At 50.4% G+C, this 15922-nt stretch overlaps 8 protein-coding genes across 8 annotated transcripts; 3 read left to right on the top strand and 5 right to left on the bottom strand.

The window, feature by feature from the left end:
• Positions 1-1491: 1491 nt before the first annotated feature.
• MYCFIDRAFT_41912 (uncharacterized protein) lies at positions 1492-1875 on the bottom strand (the record flags this gene model as incomplete). The annotated part of the gene is made up of 1 exon (XM_007926040.1): positions 1492-1875. A coding segment is annotated over one exon (384 nt), but the record flags the coding sequence as incomplete, so codon positions are not given.
• Positions 1876-4004: 2129 nt separating this feature from the next.
• Positions 4005-4784, top strand: MYCFIDRAFT_173836 (uncharacterized protein; the record flags this gene model as incomplete). The annotated part of the gene is made up of 4 exons (XM_007927283.1): positions 4005-4017; positions 4041-4381; positions 4434-4666; positions 4706-4784. 4 exons carry the CDS (start codon positions 4005-4007, stop codon positions 4782-4784), a joined length of 666 nt encoding a protein of 221 aa, XP_007925474.1.
• A 378-nt stretch (positions 4785-5162) lies between these two features.
• Positions 5163-6071, bottom strand: MYCFIDRAFT_4607 (uncharacterized protein; the record flags this gene model as incomplete). The annotated part of the gene is made up of 1 exon (XM_007925982.1): positions 5163-6071. A coding segment is annotated over one exon (909 nt), but the record flags the coding sequence as incomplete, so codon positions are not given.
• Positions 6072-6317: 246 nt separating this feature from the next.
• On the bottom strand, positions 6318-7702 carry MYCFIDRAFT_211018 (uncharacterized protein). The gene has a single exon (XM_007927282.1). It carries the CDS (start codon positions 7540-7542, stop codon positions 6445-6447), a length of 1098 nt encoding a protein of 365 aa, XP_007925473.1. The 5' UTR covers positions 7543-7702; the 3' UTR covers positions 6318-6444.
• A 453-nt stretch (positions 7703-8155) lies between these two features.
• MYCFIDRAFT_83000 (uncharacterized protein) lies at positions 8156-11653 on the bottom strand (the record flags this gene model as incomplete). Its single annotated transcript, XM_007926175.1, has 1 exon — positions 8156-11653. One exon carries the CDS (start codon positions 11651-11653, stop codon positions 8156-8158), a length of 3498 nt encoding a protein of 1165 aa, XP_007924366.1.
• An 819-nt stretch (positions 11654-12472) lies between these two features.
• On the top strand, positions 12473-13091 carry MYCFIDRAFT_82999 (uncharacterized protein; the record flags this gene model as incomplete). Its single annotated transcript, XM_007926174.1, has 3 exons — positions 12473-12737; positions 12929-13004; positions 13061-13091. 3 exons carry the CDS (start codon positions 12473-12475, stop codon positions 13089-13091), a joined length of 372 nt encoding a protein of 123 aa, XP_007924365.1.
• A 375-nt stretch (positions 13092-13466) lies between these two features.
• MYCFIDRAFT_98333 (uncharacterized protein) lies at positions 13467-14747 on the bottom strand (the record flags this gene model as incomplete). Its single annotated transcript, XM_007927281.2, has 1 exon — positions 13467-14747. A coding segment is annotated over one exon (1281 nt), but the record flags the coding sequence as incomplete, so codon positions are not given.
• Positions 14748-15102: 355 nt separating this feature from the next.
• MYCFIDRAFT_173834 (uncharacterized protein) lies at positions 15103-15748 on the top strand (the record flags this gene model as incomplete). Its single annotated transcript, XM_007927280.1, has 8 exons — positions 15103-15122; positions 15181-15241; positions 15266-15309; positions 15338-15345; positions 15377-15425; positions 15455-15548; positions 15586-15664; positions 15696-15748. The coding sequence occupies 8 exons, from the start codon at positions 15103-15105 to the stop codon at positions 15746-15748; spliced, it is 408 nt and encodes a 135-aa protein (XP_007925471.1).
• Positions 15749-15922: the final 174 nt, after the last annotated feature.

Below are 15922 nucleotides of genomic sequence, written 5' to 3'. Positions count from 1 at the left end.
TTTCCTTCAGCCTTGGAGAGAGTGACTTGCCAGGCTGACGATCGAAAAGCCAAAGTTAGACCATCACTTAATATGAAAAACCTCATCCCTCCCTTCTCCCTCCCAATGCCTCACCACAGCCTCCCCCTCCATAAATCCCTGAACATAACATTCCCCCACCAACCTCCACTGCTCCCCATCAGGCCTAAGCACAAAAGGCGTATAACCCCCAAAAAGCACAACGACAACATCCCCAGTCCGCATACTCGGAGGTCCAATCCCAATGTATCCCGAAGCCATGACGAAAAATCTCCGGAATTTACAAGCTCGCCAGAAAGCACTTAGGAAGCGTGATGCTCTCCATGTCAGCGGTTCGGAGAGTTGGCTGAAAGCGTTGAGGGCGCGGATGGGAGGTGGGACGGTAGCTGTCGTTTCGACGTACTCTTCGAAAGCGGCGAGGCCGGAGATGTCTTGTTTAGATACGGGTTTGGATTCTAGACTGCGGTTTGCGAGGAGGGTTGTTGCCATGGCTGTTAGAAGATCATCGTAGACGAGATGAGGATTTTCTTGCTGGGAAACCATTGCTTTCGCTTCTGATATGAGTGTTGAAGCATGCTCTGATTCACTGTAAGAGCCTGAGATCGTTGTGATGGTAGAGTCAGATCTACTACCAGGGATCACGCCTTTTAGAATCAACGTGTTCAGACCTCCGAATCTGGACATCACAACCTGTGCTGATGTACCTTTGCTAGCGTCGAAGTAAGTAACCAGACCAGAAGTATCCTTTTCGGAGTTCCACTTCCGATGCCAGCGCGGGATCCAGGAAGGAAAGCCATCGTCTTCATCCGGCCAATGCGAAACGTTGTTGAGACTTTCAAGTGACTGTTGGTCTAAGATGGTGTATTTGGTGCCGTCCCGAAGCACTTCAATCACGCTCTTGTTGTAGTCCGGCTCAATCAGTATTGGCAGTCTTCGACGGGGTAAGTAATGTCGATAGAGGCCAAGAACCCCATAAACATGATCTCTCGGATCCAGAGTTTGGAAGCGCTGCAGCTTTCGGAGAAGAGAAGACAACTTCACCTTGTCTGTTTCGCCAAGATTCCTTCTCTCGGGTCCATGCTCTGGGTCTGCTAACTCTCCTACTGTAGCAGCATTGAAAAGTCCTGCATGTGACCGCAAGTCACACACCAGATGATTTCGTTTCGAGTACAGGAAAGCAGCAGCTCTGAAAACATCCAGCATCGGAAACTCATGGGACCCACAATATCCCACATTGAAAGGGGAGAGTGCAGCTTCTTGAACCACCCACAAGCGTTGGAACCACGGTCGCGCAAGGAGGTTCAGGAATGGTTCAACTTGGAAATGAGACATGAATCCCGACAGCGAAGGCGGAACATGTCCTGCATCGTCATAGACGTCGCCGAAGAAAGTTCTGAAATTGTCGGTCTCGAGTCTAGCTTCGTCAAGGATGATGCGCATCGTATCCAGAGCCGGCGCAACAAGTCCATCATCTTCACCAAGCCAGATCAGATTCCTTGTTGCACGGTGATAGACCAGGTGCATATTTGAGACCTGGCTACCTCTCTCCTCCACGTCAGTCTGATTGATGCAGATGGCATCTATCCAGATCGTCCTATCGATATTCGGATCTCTGATGCGCATCAAGGCTGCGTGGGCATTCTTTGAGACATCCACCGTCGTCTGGCCATCAAGCACGATACTGGACTTTTTGGTGATGTCGCCCCAGCAGTAAGAGACGCTTTCATATTGAGGCAGGTCGCCGTCTAAGGAGACGGTGTTGAGCTTGCAATGGATCTCATCCCCCTTACCAGCTTCCACGGTCACAAGACGTATCTCTCTGGCCGATGTATCGAGTGGTTGATAGAAGCTGGCCATAATGGCTGTGGGTTATCGACGATTGTTGTCCACCTCACTGAGACAGAGCCGCACTTCGACGCAGGCGGAATCGATCACCAGGCTCGCCATCTCCATGTGCAGGAGTGCAAGCTTCATTGAGATGCCACAAACGCCATGGTAGCTCTAGCAGGGAAGAGCAAGCGGCAATTGTAGTCGCACCGCCGTGAGCCTAGTCGAAGTCGTGAAGGTGCCGCCGTACTGGTATAGCCTTGGTGCCACGCAATATCACTCCTGCGGGTTGATGTACAAGACGAACTCTAGACTAACACGCTGTGCAGTCACGAAGAATCGGCAGTCCACAAAAAAGCCACGAAAGGACGGAGCTCCATACATACCAGAGGCTCAATGCAGACTTGGTACTGCAATTTTTGCCCCTACAAATTGTTTTTAATATATCTTGTTATCTAGAGGACTTATAGCTAGACAATATAAGACAAAGATACTCTAATCTAGGTCTATTTTTAGAAAAAATCAAAATTTTTAGTCGTTGCCTACTAAATTAATAAGCTATATAGCCTAAAACTCTAAGTTAGACGTTTTAGGATTTAAGCGTTTTTTTAAGCCTTAGTATACTATTTTTATTAATCTGAAGTCTAGGTCTTATAGCCTTACTTTATAAGACTCTATATTAAGGTTTCTATCTTAATATAGCTACTATTAGTAATATAATCTAGAAAAGAATACTATAAAAACTTAAATTGTTCTTAGATTCTATCTTATATATCTTTGTATTTAGAAGAGTTATAGCTTAGTAATATAAGACAAAATTACTTTACTTTCTATATATCTTTAGAAAATAACTAGAATTATTATAGCTATCTACTAAGATTAGCCTAAAATTCTAGAATTAAGATTTTAAGATTTTAGTATGTTTTAAGCCTTAGTATACTATATTTAGTAATCTAAAATCAAAACCTAACAGTTTTACCTAGTAAAATTTCCTATTAGAGCTTTTACTTTTATTATTTTATAAATAGTCTTATAACTTAAGAAAGAATATTTTTTAAAATTCTAAACTTTATATTCTTAAGCTTATAATTCTTAAAAATATTCGCTTTTAGAGTTCAAGACTAATAGTAGGCGTATTTAGATAAGAATCTTAATATAGATTAAAGCTAGGTAAAACCTTTAGTTCTAGCTTTTAGATTACTAAAAATAGTGTTATAAGGCTTAATAAATACTAAAATCTAAAAGTCTTTCTTTTAGACTTTTAGGCTAATCTTAGTAGATAACTATAACAGTTTTACTTAATTTCTAAAAATATATAAAAAATAGAGTATCTTTGTTTTATATTATTAAAGTATAACTCTTCTATATAAAAAGATATACTAAAGAGAACCTAGTAAGAATTTAGGTTCTAATAGTATTCTTTTCTAGATTATGCTACTAATAGTAGCTATACTAGAATAAAAATCTAGAACTAGATTTTTTTTTAACAAAACTATAAGACCTAGATCTTGGATTACTAAAAACAGTATACTAAGGCTTAAAAAACACTAAAACTCTAAAACGTCTAACTTAGAGTTTTAAGCTATATAGCTTATTAATTTAGGAGGGAACGACTAAAAATTTCAATACTTTCTAAAAATAGACCTAAATCAGAGTATCTTTGCTACATATTGTTTAGCTATAAGTCCTCTAGATAAAATGATACATTAAAAACAATTTGTAGGGGCAAAGATTGTACTGTATCGCTGCGGTAAGAAGCGCTGCATTGAGCCTCTGGTACGTATAGGCCTCCGTACGAAAGCTTATTTTCCACGACCTATCGAGTACCTGGACAATCAACATCAGATTCACCTACCCAATCAGCCCAGAACGACGGTTAGGTGTAAGGGTTGTCTCTATGAGAGCAGTATAGCTCGCCCTGAATCCGAACTTGCAGTGCTTACTACAGGCAGCGGCAGACCTCCGGGAATAACCAAACATTGAATTGATCGATGAAGCATGAGCCTCAAAGGCCTCTGAGACGGTCACTTACCACCAAAGGTCCTACACGGCAAGTCTGACATTTGTGATTATACGCATCCAGGGTTCACGACTCTCGAATTCCTGCCCGCTTTTGGAGAGATCATTCGGACGTATTATCGATACTACTAACTCCATCGATGGAATCGAAGAGTTGCACCGACAACATAGTTAAGGATCTACTCTGACACCATGGCTAGCTATCAGTCATCGAGGCGAACAAGACTGTCAGCCAGCTCATCTATGGCGTGAAGCCAGGAGACTTCAAGAACAGGCCAGAAGAAACTTCGGACTTACTCAGAGAGAGTATTTCGAAAGTATCAAAGATTTCATCAGTGGATTTATATCATATCCAGAGATATCCATACTTCCAATCTTTCGATCAGAAGATGTGCAGTTGCGCAAGCCAGGGATCGCTTCCGTGGTGACAACCAACCACCTAGCGAAATTTGATGAAGAAATCGAGATCTCGGTATTCGCCGGCAAACCAACATTGACTCACGAGCGATATATGCGGGTCCTGCGCAAACAAATCGACGAGCATGATGACTGAATTGCTGTCGCTGCAGAGTTCTTTGACCATGATAGGAGGAGGCCTCGAATCAGCGATCGACGAATGTCTAGGCGTGCGAAATCTTGGCAAGGGATACTTTGACATTGACTGTTGCACGCACTGGAAGTATGGCGTGTCCGAGGAGCGAGGCGCTCTGATGGTACTACGTCCGGATGGCATACTTGGAGCATCGGCACCTTTGGATGGCTTTGCCGATCTCGTTATCCCTTATTTCGAGCGGTTGCTCATGTCCGGGCTAGCGAAGCAGCCGCTGTTGCACACATTAAGAGCGGAAGTCGGCGAGCTAAAGATCGCTGACCAGAGCAGCCTGGAAAGCGGAAAGCCGATTAACGGGATTGTGGCATAGCTGCAGCAATAGAAGGCAGATATAGGCATTCCTGGTCAAGATGAGGACCTTTCAGCCGCCGTGATCCATATCGTGTACCAACACACTCCCAGCATCGCTTGGTAAAGTGGACGAGCTCGGTGCCTGCACATTATACATCGGCTGGTACCTCTCATCTTGCAAGTCATCCGAAGTCCTGTGGATAACCGAACTGAGGCTTTCTTGGCTTTGCGGCTCTTGAGACTGAAAGGGCGTATTCGCACATGATGATTGAGCTTCGTATGCTGTGACGGGGCTGATGACACTGGATTGCGGAGATTGAGGACGCGGCGAAGGTGTTGCAAACCATGTATCATCATCACTCGGGCCTGGAAATGAAAGCAGTGGTAGTTCTCTGAGAGATTCTGCTCGCTCGCCAGACTGAATTCGAATTTCCTTGACAATCTCTGAATCCAGACTCGTCATGCCAGCTAACAGTTGGGCGAAGGTTTGCATCAGGGCATTGAACTCCTCCAATGTTGAAGGTCTGCCACCAAACCTGGCCTTCTCGTATTGCAGCAGGAACTCTTGACCAATCTCCGGAGGCTGGACGAGACCCAGGTAGCCCAGCTGCGTAAGATATTCTCGCATAGCCATGTTCGCCGGCCTTGTGAGAAGACCAACCACAACTGGATCGACAGGCCGAGCTTGGCCTTGAACAGGCGTAGCCTTAGGATCTGCGGGAGCAAGTGAGACAGCACGAGCTTCCACAAGATTCGGTAGCTCGCCAACGACCTCGGCAAAGCGCACATGAGGGTTCTTGTTGTCGTCCTGATGGCTCGGAGATGTCCATCCAGCATGCTGTATATCTCCCCAAGGTGGATGGGACGGGTCCACGACAATCTCCGTGCCGACCGTATAGTCATTGCGATTGATGCTGTCAGAATCCTGTGGCAGAACGCCCTCTTGCTCGCCCCATAAGATCTCTCCAAACAAATCGCGCGGTCTGCCTTCCCATGCTACAATTGCACTCCTCCTGAGCTGCTTTACGATCATTTTGCGCACGCTCTTTCCAACCTCGCCGTCTTCGATCGGCACGTATGGCTTTCCCACTGTGGATATCACAGACCTATTGGTGTAGAGTCGACTGCTGTAGATGAAGATTGCGATGATGGCCGTCAAGACGTACGAGCCTCCTATCATGATCGTATATTGAAGAGCAAGTTGCTGAATGGTTGAGTATAGCATCGAAATCGGCGTGATGGCTAGGAAGACGAGTGTCAGAAGGTAGAGAGCCGTGTAGGTCAAGCTATAGAAGACTCGGAAGAAAGGTATGCGGAATGGCAACACTCGCCGCCCACGGATCATAGTGGGTGCCATCGTAGTATGTATTCGGAGGCGCAGCTGGTGTGCTGCTTTGCTGTGGTGGTTACATGCCAAGGTGGATGATGTGTGGTGCAGACAGAAGTCAAGTTGAGGTGCGGGCAATGGGCATTGATGTTGCGAAAGCTGCGGCGGCGGCCTGGCCTTAATCTATGACCACAAGCAACAATGGATGGAAAACAAGCAACATGTCCAGGACTAAAGTTCTCGATTTGAAGGGTATCATGATACAGAAACAACCTCTATAGAAAAAATTTGCACAAGTGATCCGCCCGCTCGCTAATGATTTGGGGTGTCAGCCAGGACACCAAAAGCAAATCTATGCTGTCTTCAAAGAGCCTGAGCCCGGGTTTCCATCGGCAGCCAACTTCTTCTGGCGCCATTGCCATTCTACAATTACAGGCAAAAAGTGCCACAGATCCAATTCCGGCCACAAGCAATCCAGGAACTTGATCTCGGTATTCTCGTGGCATTGCCAAAGCATAAAATCCGAAAGCCTCGCTACGCCAGAAGTTCGAATAAGGATATCCAGAGGCGGCGCATCTGCCGTGTATGTATTCTTTGTGAGAATTTCCGCGTTGATCATCTCGGGATCAGGTAGGGTCTGCTCGGATTTTGAGGTGGGCTTGAGGATGGGTGATGTAGAATGTGAGGTCTGTGACGATGGGGCTTCAAGATTTGACGAGTTCTCCAGATCTTGCTCGGACACAGAATCGGCGTCAGACGTGGTGTTGGAAAGTTCTTTACTTGCGGAGTCCTCTTCTGCGACATCTGGTAACTGTCGACTCAGAATGGTTCGCTGGATACGTGTCTCGCTGAACGGCCTCTTAAGCTGTGGTCGCGTGGGAGGTCTGCTGAACTCTCGGACGGTCTCTCGTACGCTGTGCGTGATCTCCTCGCGACCAGTGTAGGGAAAGCAGACATTTAGGACGGCGTCCTCGTTATGCTTGGTCATGTCCACGGCGAGGTCGATCTGGTCTTGCACGTCTTTCCGAATCAGACTCCTGTCACCCAGAATTCTCACTGACGCTCCATAGCGATCCAGCAGCTCGCCATGCTGGGAGAGTTGCAAGAGCTTCGTTTTTGCCATGTCCATCAATCCATCGACCTCGTACTTGCTTCGCTTGAAGTTCTCGATACTGAAAGCGTATATGGTGACCACTCTGACACCGCTCTTGTAGCAGACTTCTAGAATTCGCGCCAGCGCCTCGAAGCCCATATGGTGTCCTTCCACGGTCTCAACCTTAGATTTCCGTGCCCATCGCCTGTTGCCGTCCATGACAAAGCCAATGTGTTCTGGAATTGGCCCGCATTTCAGACTGCCTATGAGCATTTCTCGCAGTTGTTGGATGCCCCATTCTACAGGCGGCAGTGAAAGTAACCAGTTTCGCAGGTGAGCGCTGTGTGGTGTAGCCATTGTGGTTGAGGATATGGCGGTCAGTGTGAGAATATTGGGGAGAAAAGGGTTTATGCGCGTTATGTTTATGGAGTCGACGACATCGGGAGGCGCATTCGCAGGTCGAGAAGTGGTTGCGCAATGAGAGAGGCAATTTGAGTAGCAATGAAGCTGCTGTTACGTGGTATTGTGGCTGGTGCAAGCCCGCGGAGCTGAGTCGTGGTGTGCGTGGGTCTCTTGGATGCTTGGATACGTCGTGTTGAAATCCTTGTTTGCTTAAGCTGCTGCTTCACGGCTGCCAAGCGGTGACATCAGCCCTGACATTCATTATTGGCATCGATTCATTGTAACAGCCCACTACAAGTTCTCACACAGCACAAAAATCAGGGGAAGATCTATCTACTCAAGAGAAAAGGCAAGAGAAGGAGACAGGTTCACTCAACCATGCCTATCCAAGGCCTGTAATCGAATTATTAATGAGTGCTAGCAATAAAGCCCATTACTCTGATGCGTCGTTGTATTGATGTAATCCATGCTCCCCATGCCATTGAATTCACTTGTCGTCATGCCGATATCTTCGTACAGTGGAAGATGTTATTTCACTGCTCGACCTGCCAGTCCTCCTTGGCGCCTCCTAGGCGACTCCCATCCGCCAGCGATCAATGGCTTCCCGTTGATGAGGTTCGATCGGCATTTCGTTCATAGTCGCTGGTTGACCCACCTGCGCCATTGATGCATAAGTCATCTGCGGACCTGGTGTCTGCTGCGGATAGCCATACCCACTAGCCATCACGGGATTGCCGTACGCAGGCATCGTGCCTGGCATTACGCTGGTGTGACCACCGTGCAGCGCATAATAAGCAGCGTTGTTCATCATTGATGGCTGCTGAGCTTGCATACCATAGCCCACGCCGGTCATCGCATTGTTCCCATATCCGCCATAAGCCTGCATGCCAGCGGTTGGTGAAGCGAAAGTATATCCCTGTCCTCCACCCATGCCGAACATCGGCTGAGAGCCCGAGAGCTGCATTGGAACACCACCTCCGGTATTGTTGTAGTAGCCGCCTGCGAACGCGCCGTTGGAGGGTCTACTGGTTTGCTGGCCAAGTAGACCACCAAAGCTTTGGATCTTCTGCAGCGGTGCATCCGGTGAAGTGACGCCCTGGAAGATAGTGCTGTTTCCTTGGTAAGCTCCATTTGCAGGTCGGTTCGATGTCTGTGCAAGCAGTCCGCTGCTCGGCTCCCTTGTGATTTGCGGTCTTGAATCAACTAAGGGGTTCCCGAGCATATGCATGGATGAACGCGAATTCTTGTTAAGCAGATCCATCTTGTGCTTCATTTGCTGCTGTTCACTGGCGTGCAGAAGCGTGCCGTGTGCGGCTGAGTGATTAGCTGACGCACCACGCATGCCAATGGGATTCGCTGATAAGACGCTGGCCATTGACTGCGTTTGACGTAGCGCTGGACGAGTTGCTGCGCCAGGCGAAGGAACTTCTCCAGATGCTTCCCGCTCACGTTGAAGTCGTGCACGGCGCTGGCCAAGTGTCTCTTCTTGTTCTGCACCACCGCCTGCTTGGTTTGGCTTGTTTTCCTTCATTGTGCTCTTGTCGTCATCTGGATTCTTCACCTCAAGTCCACCAAATTGGCTAAGGAACTCTTCTGTAAATGTGCTTACAGGTCGGTCGCCATCTTTGCGCTCGACATCGTTTATGGCTAAGTCGAGAGCTTCTTTCGTTTTGAGCCTACGCAGTCGCTGGCCCAATGTCTCCTCCTCGTCCTCGTCATCCGGATTCGGCTGTCCGCGCAACGCCATTGGTGCAGTGGCATTCCTAACTATTGGCCTGGCATGTGGATTCATTCGAAGTCTGCGGCTGCTCAGTGGTTCGTTGTCTTCCATTTCGCGGCGGTCCATCAGCCCCAGGGGTCGATTCCAGTCGCCACGGTTGCCCATTCGTCGGTGTGCATTGCCCTCTCTCGATGGGAACAAGACTCCCAAGGGCACATCCTCATCGACCTCTTCCTCGTCTTGTCGGAGGCTGGGATCCTCCCAGGCAAGCGCAATCTTCTGCCTTTTCCGCTTCTTGGCCTCAATTTGTTCAACAGCATCGAGTTGCAATAGAGTGCTGTGCATACCATTCGGAAACGCGGTTGCAGCGGTCCGATTCCGTGATTTGAGCTGAGCCTTGCGATGTTGGAGTTCTGCCAGTAATGTTGCGGGCGGAGCGTAGAGTACTTCGTCGTCCTCGTCGATATCACTCCTTGCTTCTTGGTCTTTGAAGTCTTGTTCGATCTGCTCGCCATCATCAACTGGGTTGCCGTCGCTATAGACACTCAAAGGTCGCGAGTCACTGGGCGCACGCTCGTGGTCTACGCCTTGGTTCTTAGCCTGTTCGATGAGGCCACCAGAGGAGAGACGCTTCATTGGGTCATCAATCTCGTCGCCAGGTGTCCTGAGGCCCTCTGATCTCGCCATTTCGTCTCCCATGCTCATTTGGCTCTTTCGCTTGCGCAGCTTCTTGCCTCCCTCGTTGAAGTCCAATGCACTTCCTCGACTAGCAGGTCTTCGGTTCTCAACTTCTGCATCCAAGGTGGTGCTGTTTCTCCTGAAGAAATTACCGATACTACTAGAGCGTCTCTTCTTGATCTTCTTCTCTTGCGTGAGCGAGTGTGATGACATCTGTCCAAGTGTGGTTGCCGTGCTCTTCCTATTGTGGTTCGGCCGCTCCGGCGCGTAGACAGTCTTCCTCACATCTCCCGCATAAGGATGGTCAGTGAATGCTGACACTGGCGCGGTCACTGAAGAGGCAAGGATGGCGTCGAGTGTGGCGACAGCGGATTCCGACTTGACCTCGACATTGTGGGGTACAGATGGGTGCTCGAAGAACATGCTCGCTCGTAGTTGCGCTGGCAGATTTTGAACGCTCATACGCTCGTCAAGCATGCCTCGAGGGTGTTCTGATTGTGGTGCTGATTCCGAGCTTGAGCGTTGACTTTTTGTCTCGCCCTCACTAAAAGTAATTGGAGGTATCCATAGTGCTGATTCCCTAGCGCGTGGGGACATGCCCGCTAGCATTTGTGATCTCCTCTGCTGCTGGATGTGCGCGGGCGGTTGTGTCGATAAACGCTTCGGTAGGTTCAGCATGCGTGGGACTGGCGCCGGATAATACACCATGCTGTCCCCGGGCGGAGGAACTCCATAAGACATGGGTCGCGCTCTCGGTGTTCGTAGGAGTGATGCTGCATCGAGCAAGCTTCCTGAGGAGTTGCGCGCAGATATGCGTCGCACCTCATTGCCTTCATCGTCCACTTCGACATACTCTTCGCTGTCCGGATCGAAGTGCACGCCATCGAAGTCCCGGAAGGCAATCTGAGCCTCGTGGAAGGTGTCGGCACTATGCGGTCGCTCGGGAGGCTCAGACTCGATGTGCTCGTGTTGTGGATGCTGGGCCGGTTCATGGTGTTGTATGTGCTGCATTTGCTCGTCGACCGACGGCATGGGAGGGATGGGTTGGAGCGATTCTTCCATCTGGCTGGCGATCTGGTCATAGGGTCGTGAGAAGGAGGACTGCGACGGCTGCCTCGACATTTGGTGCTCCTGGGAGTACAGTGATGCGGTGCTGGGCGCAAGAGGAGAATGCAGAGGACGGCGCTCCTGAAGTGGTTCTGCGACCATGCGTGCGAGCGATGTCTTCGAGCCTGATGCTGCCCGGCTCACGGACGCATGGGTCCAACTTCCGTGCGATCTCACGCTGCCCGTGGGTGAAGCAACGAAGGCTGCGGGTGAATAGCCACCCCAGCGGGCGTTGCTGTTGACTTCGACAATGCTACTCGACGTGGCATACGAAGAGGCTCGAGATCTCCCGCTCTGGCTCGCAGTCTGGCTCCCGATCCTTCGAGCCCTGGGCCTTGGCAAATCTGGCTCTTGTTCGCAAGTCAAGTTTGGGTTCTGGCGACTCCCAGAGCGACTCCGACTTCTCTCCTGCTCTTGCATTTTCCGGATCTCTTCCCCAATATCGCTTCCGCCCTGCGACAGTTCCTCCGCACCGCGTTCCAGTCGCGAGATCGTGTCGGCATGCTGAAGACCCTGCGCATCTATTTGGGGCATCGGGCAGTAGACTTCCCGCTTCTCCATTGGCGCGCGGTCTTGTCGCCACGGTGGGCGAGCAGCAAAGCAAGGTGAGATGTGGGGTCGCGACGTGCATTCTCGCGCAGGGCAGCGCAGCGCGAGGAATCGCCAGTGAACAGATGCGAGAGGGGAGGATTACTGCAGCTATCAATAATCACGCTGCTGCTGAACTGAAGCGGCAATATAATAATAATCGCGTGCTGCATTGACGCTCGCAAGGGCTAGGGCTAAGTTAGCCGGCAAGCATGGATCGTCGGTGGAGGCGAACCACGTAGCCAGGTAGCCTTTGGGCTGCGCGCAAAGCAGATGCATATAGGATAGATACCTCACCCAAAGCATGTCACGCACTGCTGGAAATGATGTCCGACATCCAGAGCCACTGTCAGAGCCTATTCTATCTCCCATCGTCCAATTGGCCTGTGCAGGATGCAGTACAATCAGTCTCATCTCATCTCAATAATACCGACAGCTTTAGCCGGGACGAAGCTTCGCCATCAGAGCCGGGCTACTGTAGGACTGCGTGTGTGTCGTGTCTGCGTGACCTTGACACTTCGATAGCTCTATGCCAGTAGTGGCACTGTGACAGCAACACCTCGACTTTCCTCACCGCGTCGTTGGCAAGTAGTTGTTCATCAGAAGGTCGTCGACTCGTCGGCAGACAGCCAAGACAGCGGCCGCGGCCGACACCAGACCTATTCCAGACGCGTTCAACTTCCAACACGCCGGGGCACTGGCTATCGAACAAGGTCATCATCATCACCCTTGCGTCCACAATTTCGACCATCCTGTTTGCTTGCCACATCCGGACAGACTGCCCCGTCACCAATGGCATTCAGAAACACATCCCGCGACGATGTGACCATGTCCGGTGGAGCGCTGCACAATGCCTCGCAAGGCCTCCTGCGAATGACCGGCGGCTGGGGAAATGTCTCCGGTCCAGGCCTGTTCATGGTCCGCACCATTTTCACAGGCACCTTGAGCGCCGTGACGATGGGAATCGTAGGAGCCTCCTGCGGCGCTATTGTTTGGGGCACCGCCACTTTGCCATTTCTTGTGTGTAGCTGTTCGGGCTTCATTTTTGGTGCGCTGGGTAGGTGTAGCTGTGCAGCGACGGCTTATTATTGGCTTGGAGAGGCTGATTCTGCGCGCAGGGTTCTACAGAGATGCTGTTCGACAGGCCTTGATCAACGTTGATCGCTATCCGAGACTACTGCAGCTGCATCTGGACATGAATTTTCCATGGCGTGGGTGGAATCAACACAGAACCTCCGAATTGACCAGTCATTACTTTCGACGAAGCTGGGTATCGACGAGCATGCTGGTTTGCGCATGGCTCACAGCTCAGCCAGCGCTCGATGTGAGTCTTGCTCTGGGAAAAGATCTAGCAGTGGATCATGACTGATGCTTGGGCAGGAGATTGGAGAAGTTCGAGAGCGCAGCCTAATTGAAGCAGCCGCCAAAGCAGGTGGCGCTCGCGACACTGGAGTGGATGCTACATATGACAAGCCAGAGGACGCCAAATGAAACGGCAAGACACAAATTCCATGCTGTGCCACTGCCGGACTTGTGCTTCTTCTGCGCATAGCCGCCTGTACTGCGGACTATTGCGTTGGCTGTCCCATCATCATTGTGGCAAAGAGATGTTATTGCGACACGACAGGCCGCTTAACGCTTCTAATTGGCCTCGCTGTGATACATGCTCTGCGAGATCTTCAACCCGCTGTGAGAGTGCAGCGTTTTGGTTGAGACATGCTCTCGTCATCCGTCGCAGACGAATCACTTGCACGGACTCGAGCCTGCTGCGCTGGTACATTTAGGCTCAAAATCCAGCTTTCTGGAACTGCAGCCTCGTCTTCTCCACAACTTCCATCGTCATGACAAACACCGGATGCACTGGCACAACCAGATCCTGCTCATCGACCTTCCACGCCTGCATTTCCTCCTTCGATGGCAGCTCAGCAGTCCAATTGAAGCCAGCGGTCAACCTCCCGCTCTCGTCTTTCGTAGGAGCAGTCGAGTCATAATGGTAGTGATTCATGGCTGCGCTCAGGCCAGCCAATGAGTACAGCGTGTGGTACGCATCAGGTCTCGTCGAGGGCTTGTCGCGCATACCGCCCTTCTTGCCTTGCTGCTGTCCACAGCAAAGCAGATATCGGATCAATGCTTCTCTGCTCCAGAGATTGGGCGTCTGGCCATTTGATCCCGCTATCGCCTGCTCTATCAAAGCCCAGCAGCCGCCTACCCAATGGCTGTAGCAAGCATCCACGAGCTTGTTTGTGCGACCAGCGAATCCACCTTCGGGGTGTGTCTGAATGCCTGTAAGCCACCGGAGCAAGGAATCCACATTAAGGTACTTTGGGATGCTTCTGTGGGGAGAATCAATGATGCTCAAGCAGGCGAGCGCGCAGAAAGCATATGCACCATGCGCCTCGTTCGTCGGTGCGCCAGCAATGCCTCCTTCATACGTCTGACACTTTCCAACCCACTCGCCAAGTCCATCGAAGAATGTGGTAAGGCCTGCTTCTCTCGCCGGCGCGTCGGGTGGTAATTCCAGTGGCAGATTCAACAGAGTGATGGCAGTCATGGCGCAGTAAGCCCCTCTTATGTCTTCCTCCGCACCAAGCGCCATTCGGAAGCCTCCATCTGCTTGCTTAACTTGTCCCAAGAAATGCCACATTGCTTTTCGATCCACAACCTCAAGACCTCCCACCGTCGCAAGCGCGAGCAGTGTAGCATAAGTCCCTGCGGCATGACTGTACTGGCCATGCCCACCACCAAAGCCGCCGCTTTGATTCTGTAGCGGTCGCACAGTCTCCATGAGATCTTGCTTCCGTGAAGTGACGTCTTTACCCAAGAATGATAGTCCGCCCATCGTCCAATAGAACATCCAAGGTCTGCTGGCATCCATGGCTGCAAAGGGCGCGGGTAGCTCACCGGTGAACTGGTCCAGGAACGAAGCATGCTTTTCTCGATTGAGGCGCGGTATGCCATAGCTATTGAGAGGCAAGCCCAGAGACTCCTCTCCGCGTAACAGAGGAAGACATTCTTTCGTAGTCTTCTCCTGCGCTTCTGACGTTTGCGTTTCGAGGTCGTCGTGCAGGAGATTGAACGTGCCGTCCTGAATCCAAAGCGGCAAGTTTTGCAGTTTCTTTAGAATTTTCTTGCCTGGAAATGGGGGACCTTCGTCATCGTCGACGACATCTTCATAGGCTTCATCGTTGTCATCCGACGGTAGTTCTTCGATGCGATTTCGTCTGAGCGTTTCGTCCAGGGTGTCTTCGGTTTCTGATGCTCGGGAGTCACCCATGTTGACCTGTGTATCCGCAGCGAAGGGTGCACGTGCGGTTTTTGAGCTGTGTGGTGCAAAGTGATGTGATGTCTGCTTCAAAGAAAGATATTGCCAAACGCGAATTGTTTCCAGAAATGCATGCGCTGCTTAGTATTGTTCCGGAGGCATGTTGTCGATCGGGATGCAGTAAGAAATGCGGGCTAGCAAACGCGGACGTATATGCCCTTTGTCTTACTGGTGAAAGTGACCTGCTCGATCAACGAAGCAGTTTCTATCGTGAGAAGTTCCTGCCAGATGGAGAAATGGTGCAACGACATGCAGTCATGCAGATGCCCTCCAAGCTTGAAGTTTTGGCGGAAGTGACCGGACTTTTGTCAACTGACATGACTTTTGGCATCGAGCATGGCGAGTTCTTTTCCGAGTCGTGGTCGCTGTTTTAGCTGACTTCCATCTCATCCTCTTTTGCTTCTCTCACTATGAACTTCGACAGTGATCGCTAATCAGACCGTACATGGAAGCTTGCCGAAATCCTCAATCGTCGCGAGGTCATATGAGCCTGTATTGTTTGCGCCGTTTCAGCAGGACAACAATGCCTACGTCCTGCAGGCGACGGTGCTCTGAGAAGATGGCAGAAGCATGCTGAGAAGAGCAGTTGATGATGTGTCCAGACACTCCTTGGGACCGTTCAGTCTCCGGCAGGAGCTCGAGGCGCTTCCAACGCACCTCACGTATAGTACCTTAACAAACCAATATGGCGAGGCAAGACATATATTGGATTTTTGTTTCTCGGCGTTTCAACGACCGAGCTCTAACGTATGCAAGGAGAACTTCGTAATGCTACCCTGCTAGTACACCAGGCCTTCGATGGTCTTTATTAAATAGGCTTCAAATAACATACACTGCGATTAAGCGAGATGGCGGACGGGGGTAATCCCCGTAGACGGCAGCTAGCTGAAAACGTTAGACGGAACTTTTAAAGGTACGGA

This window comes from Pseudocercospora fijiensis (assembly GCF_000340215.1).
Source record: "Pseudocercospora fijiensis CIRAD86 unplaced genomic scaffold MYCFIscaffold_3, whole genome shotgun sequence".
NCBI lineage: Eukaryota > Fungi > Ascomycota > Dothideomycetes > Mycosphaerellales > Mycosphaerellaceae > Pseudocercospora > Pseudocercospora fijiensis.
The sequence above is the reverse complement of the archived record's forward strand: the minus strand, read 5'-3'. Positions and strand labels throughout refer to the sequence as shown.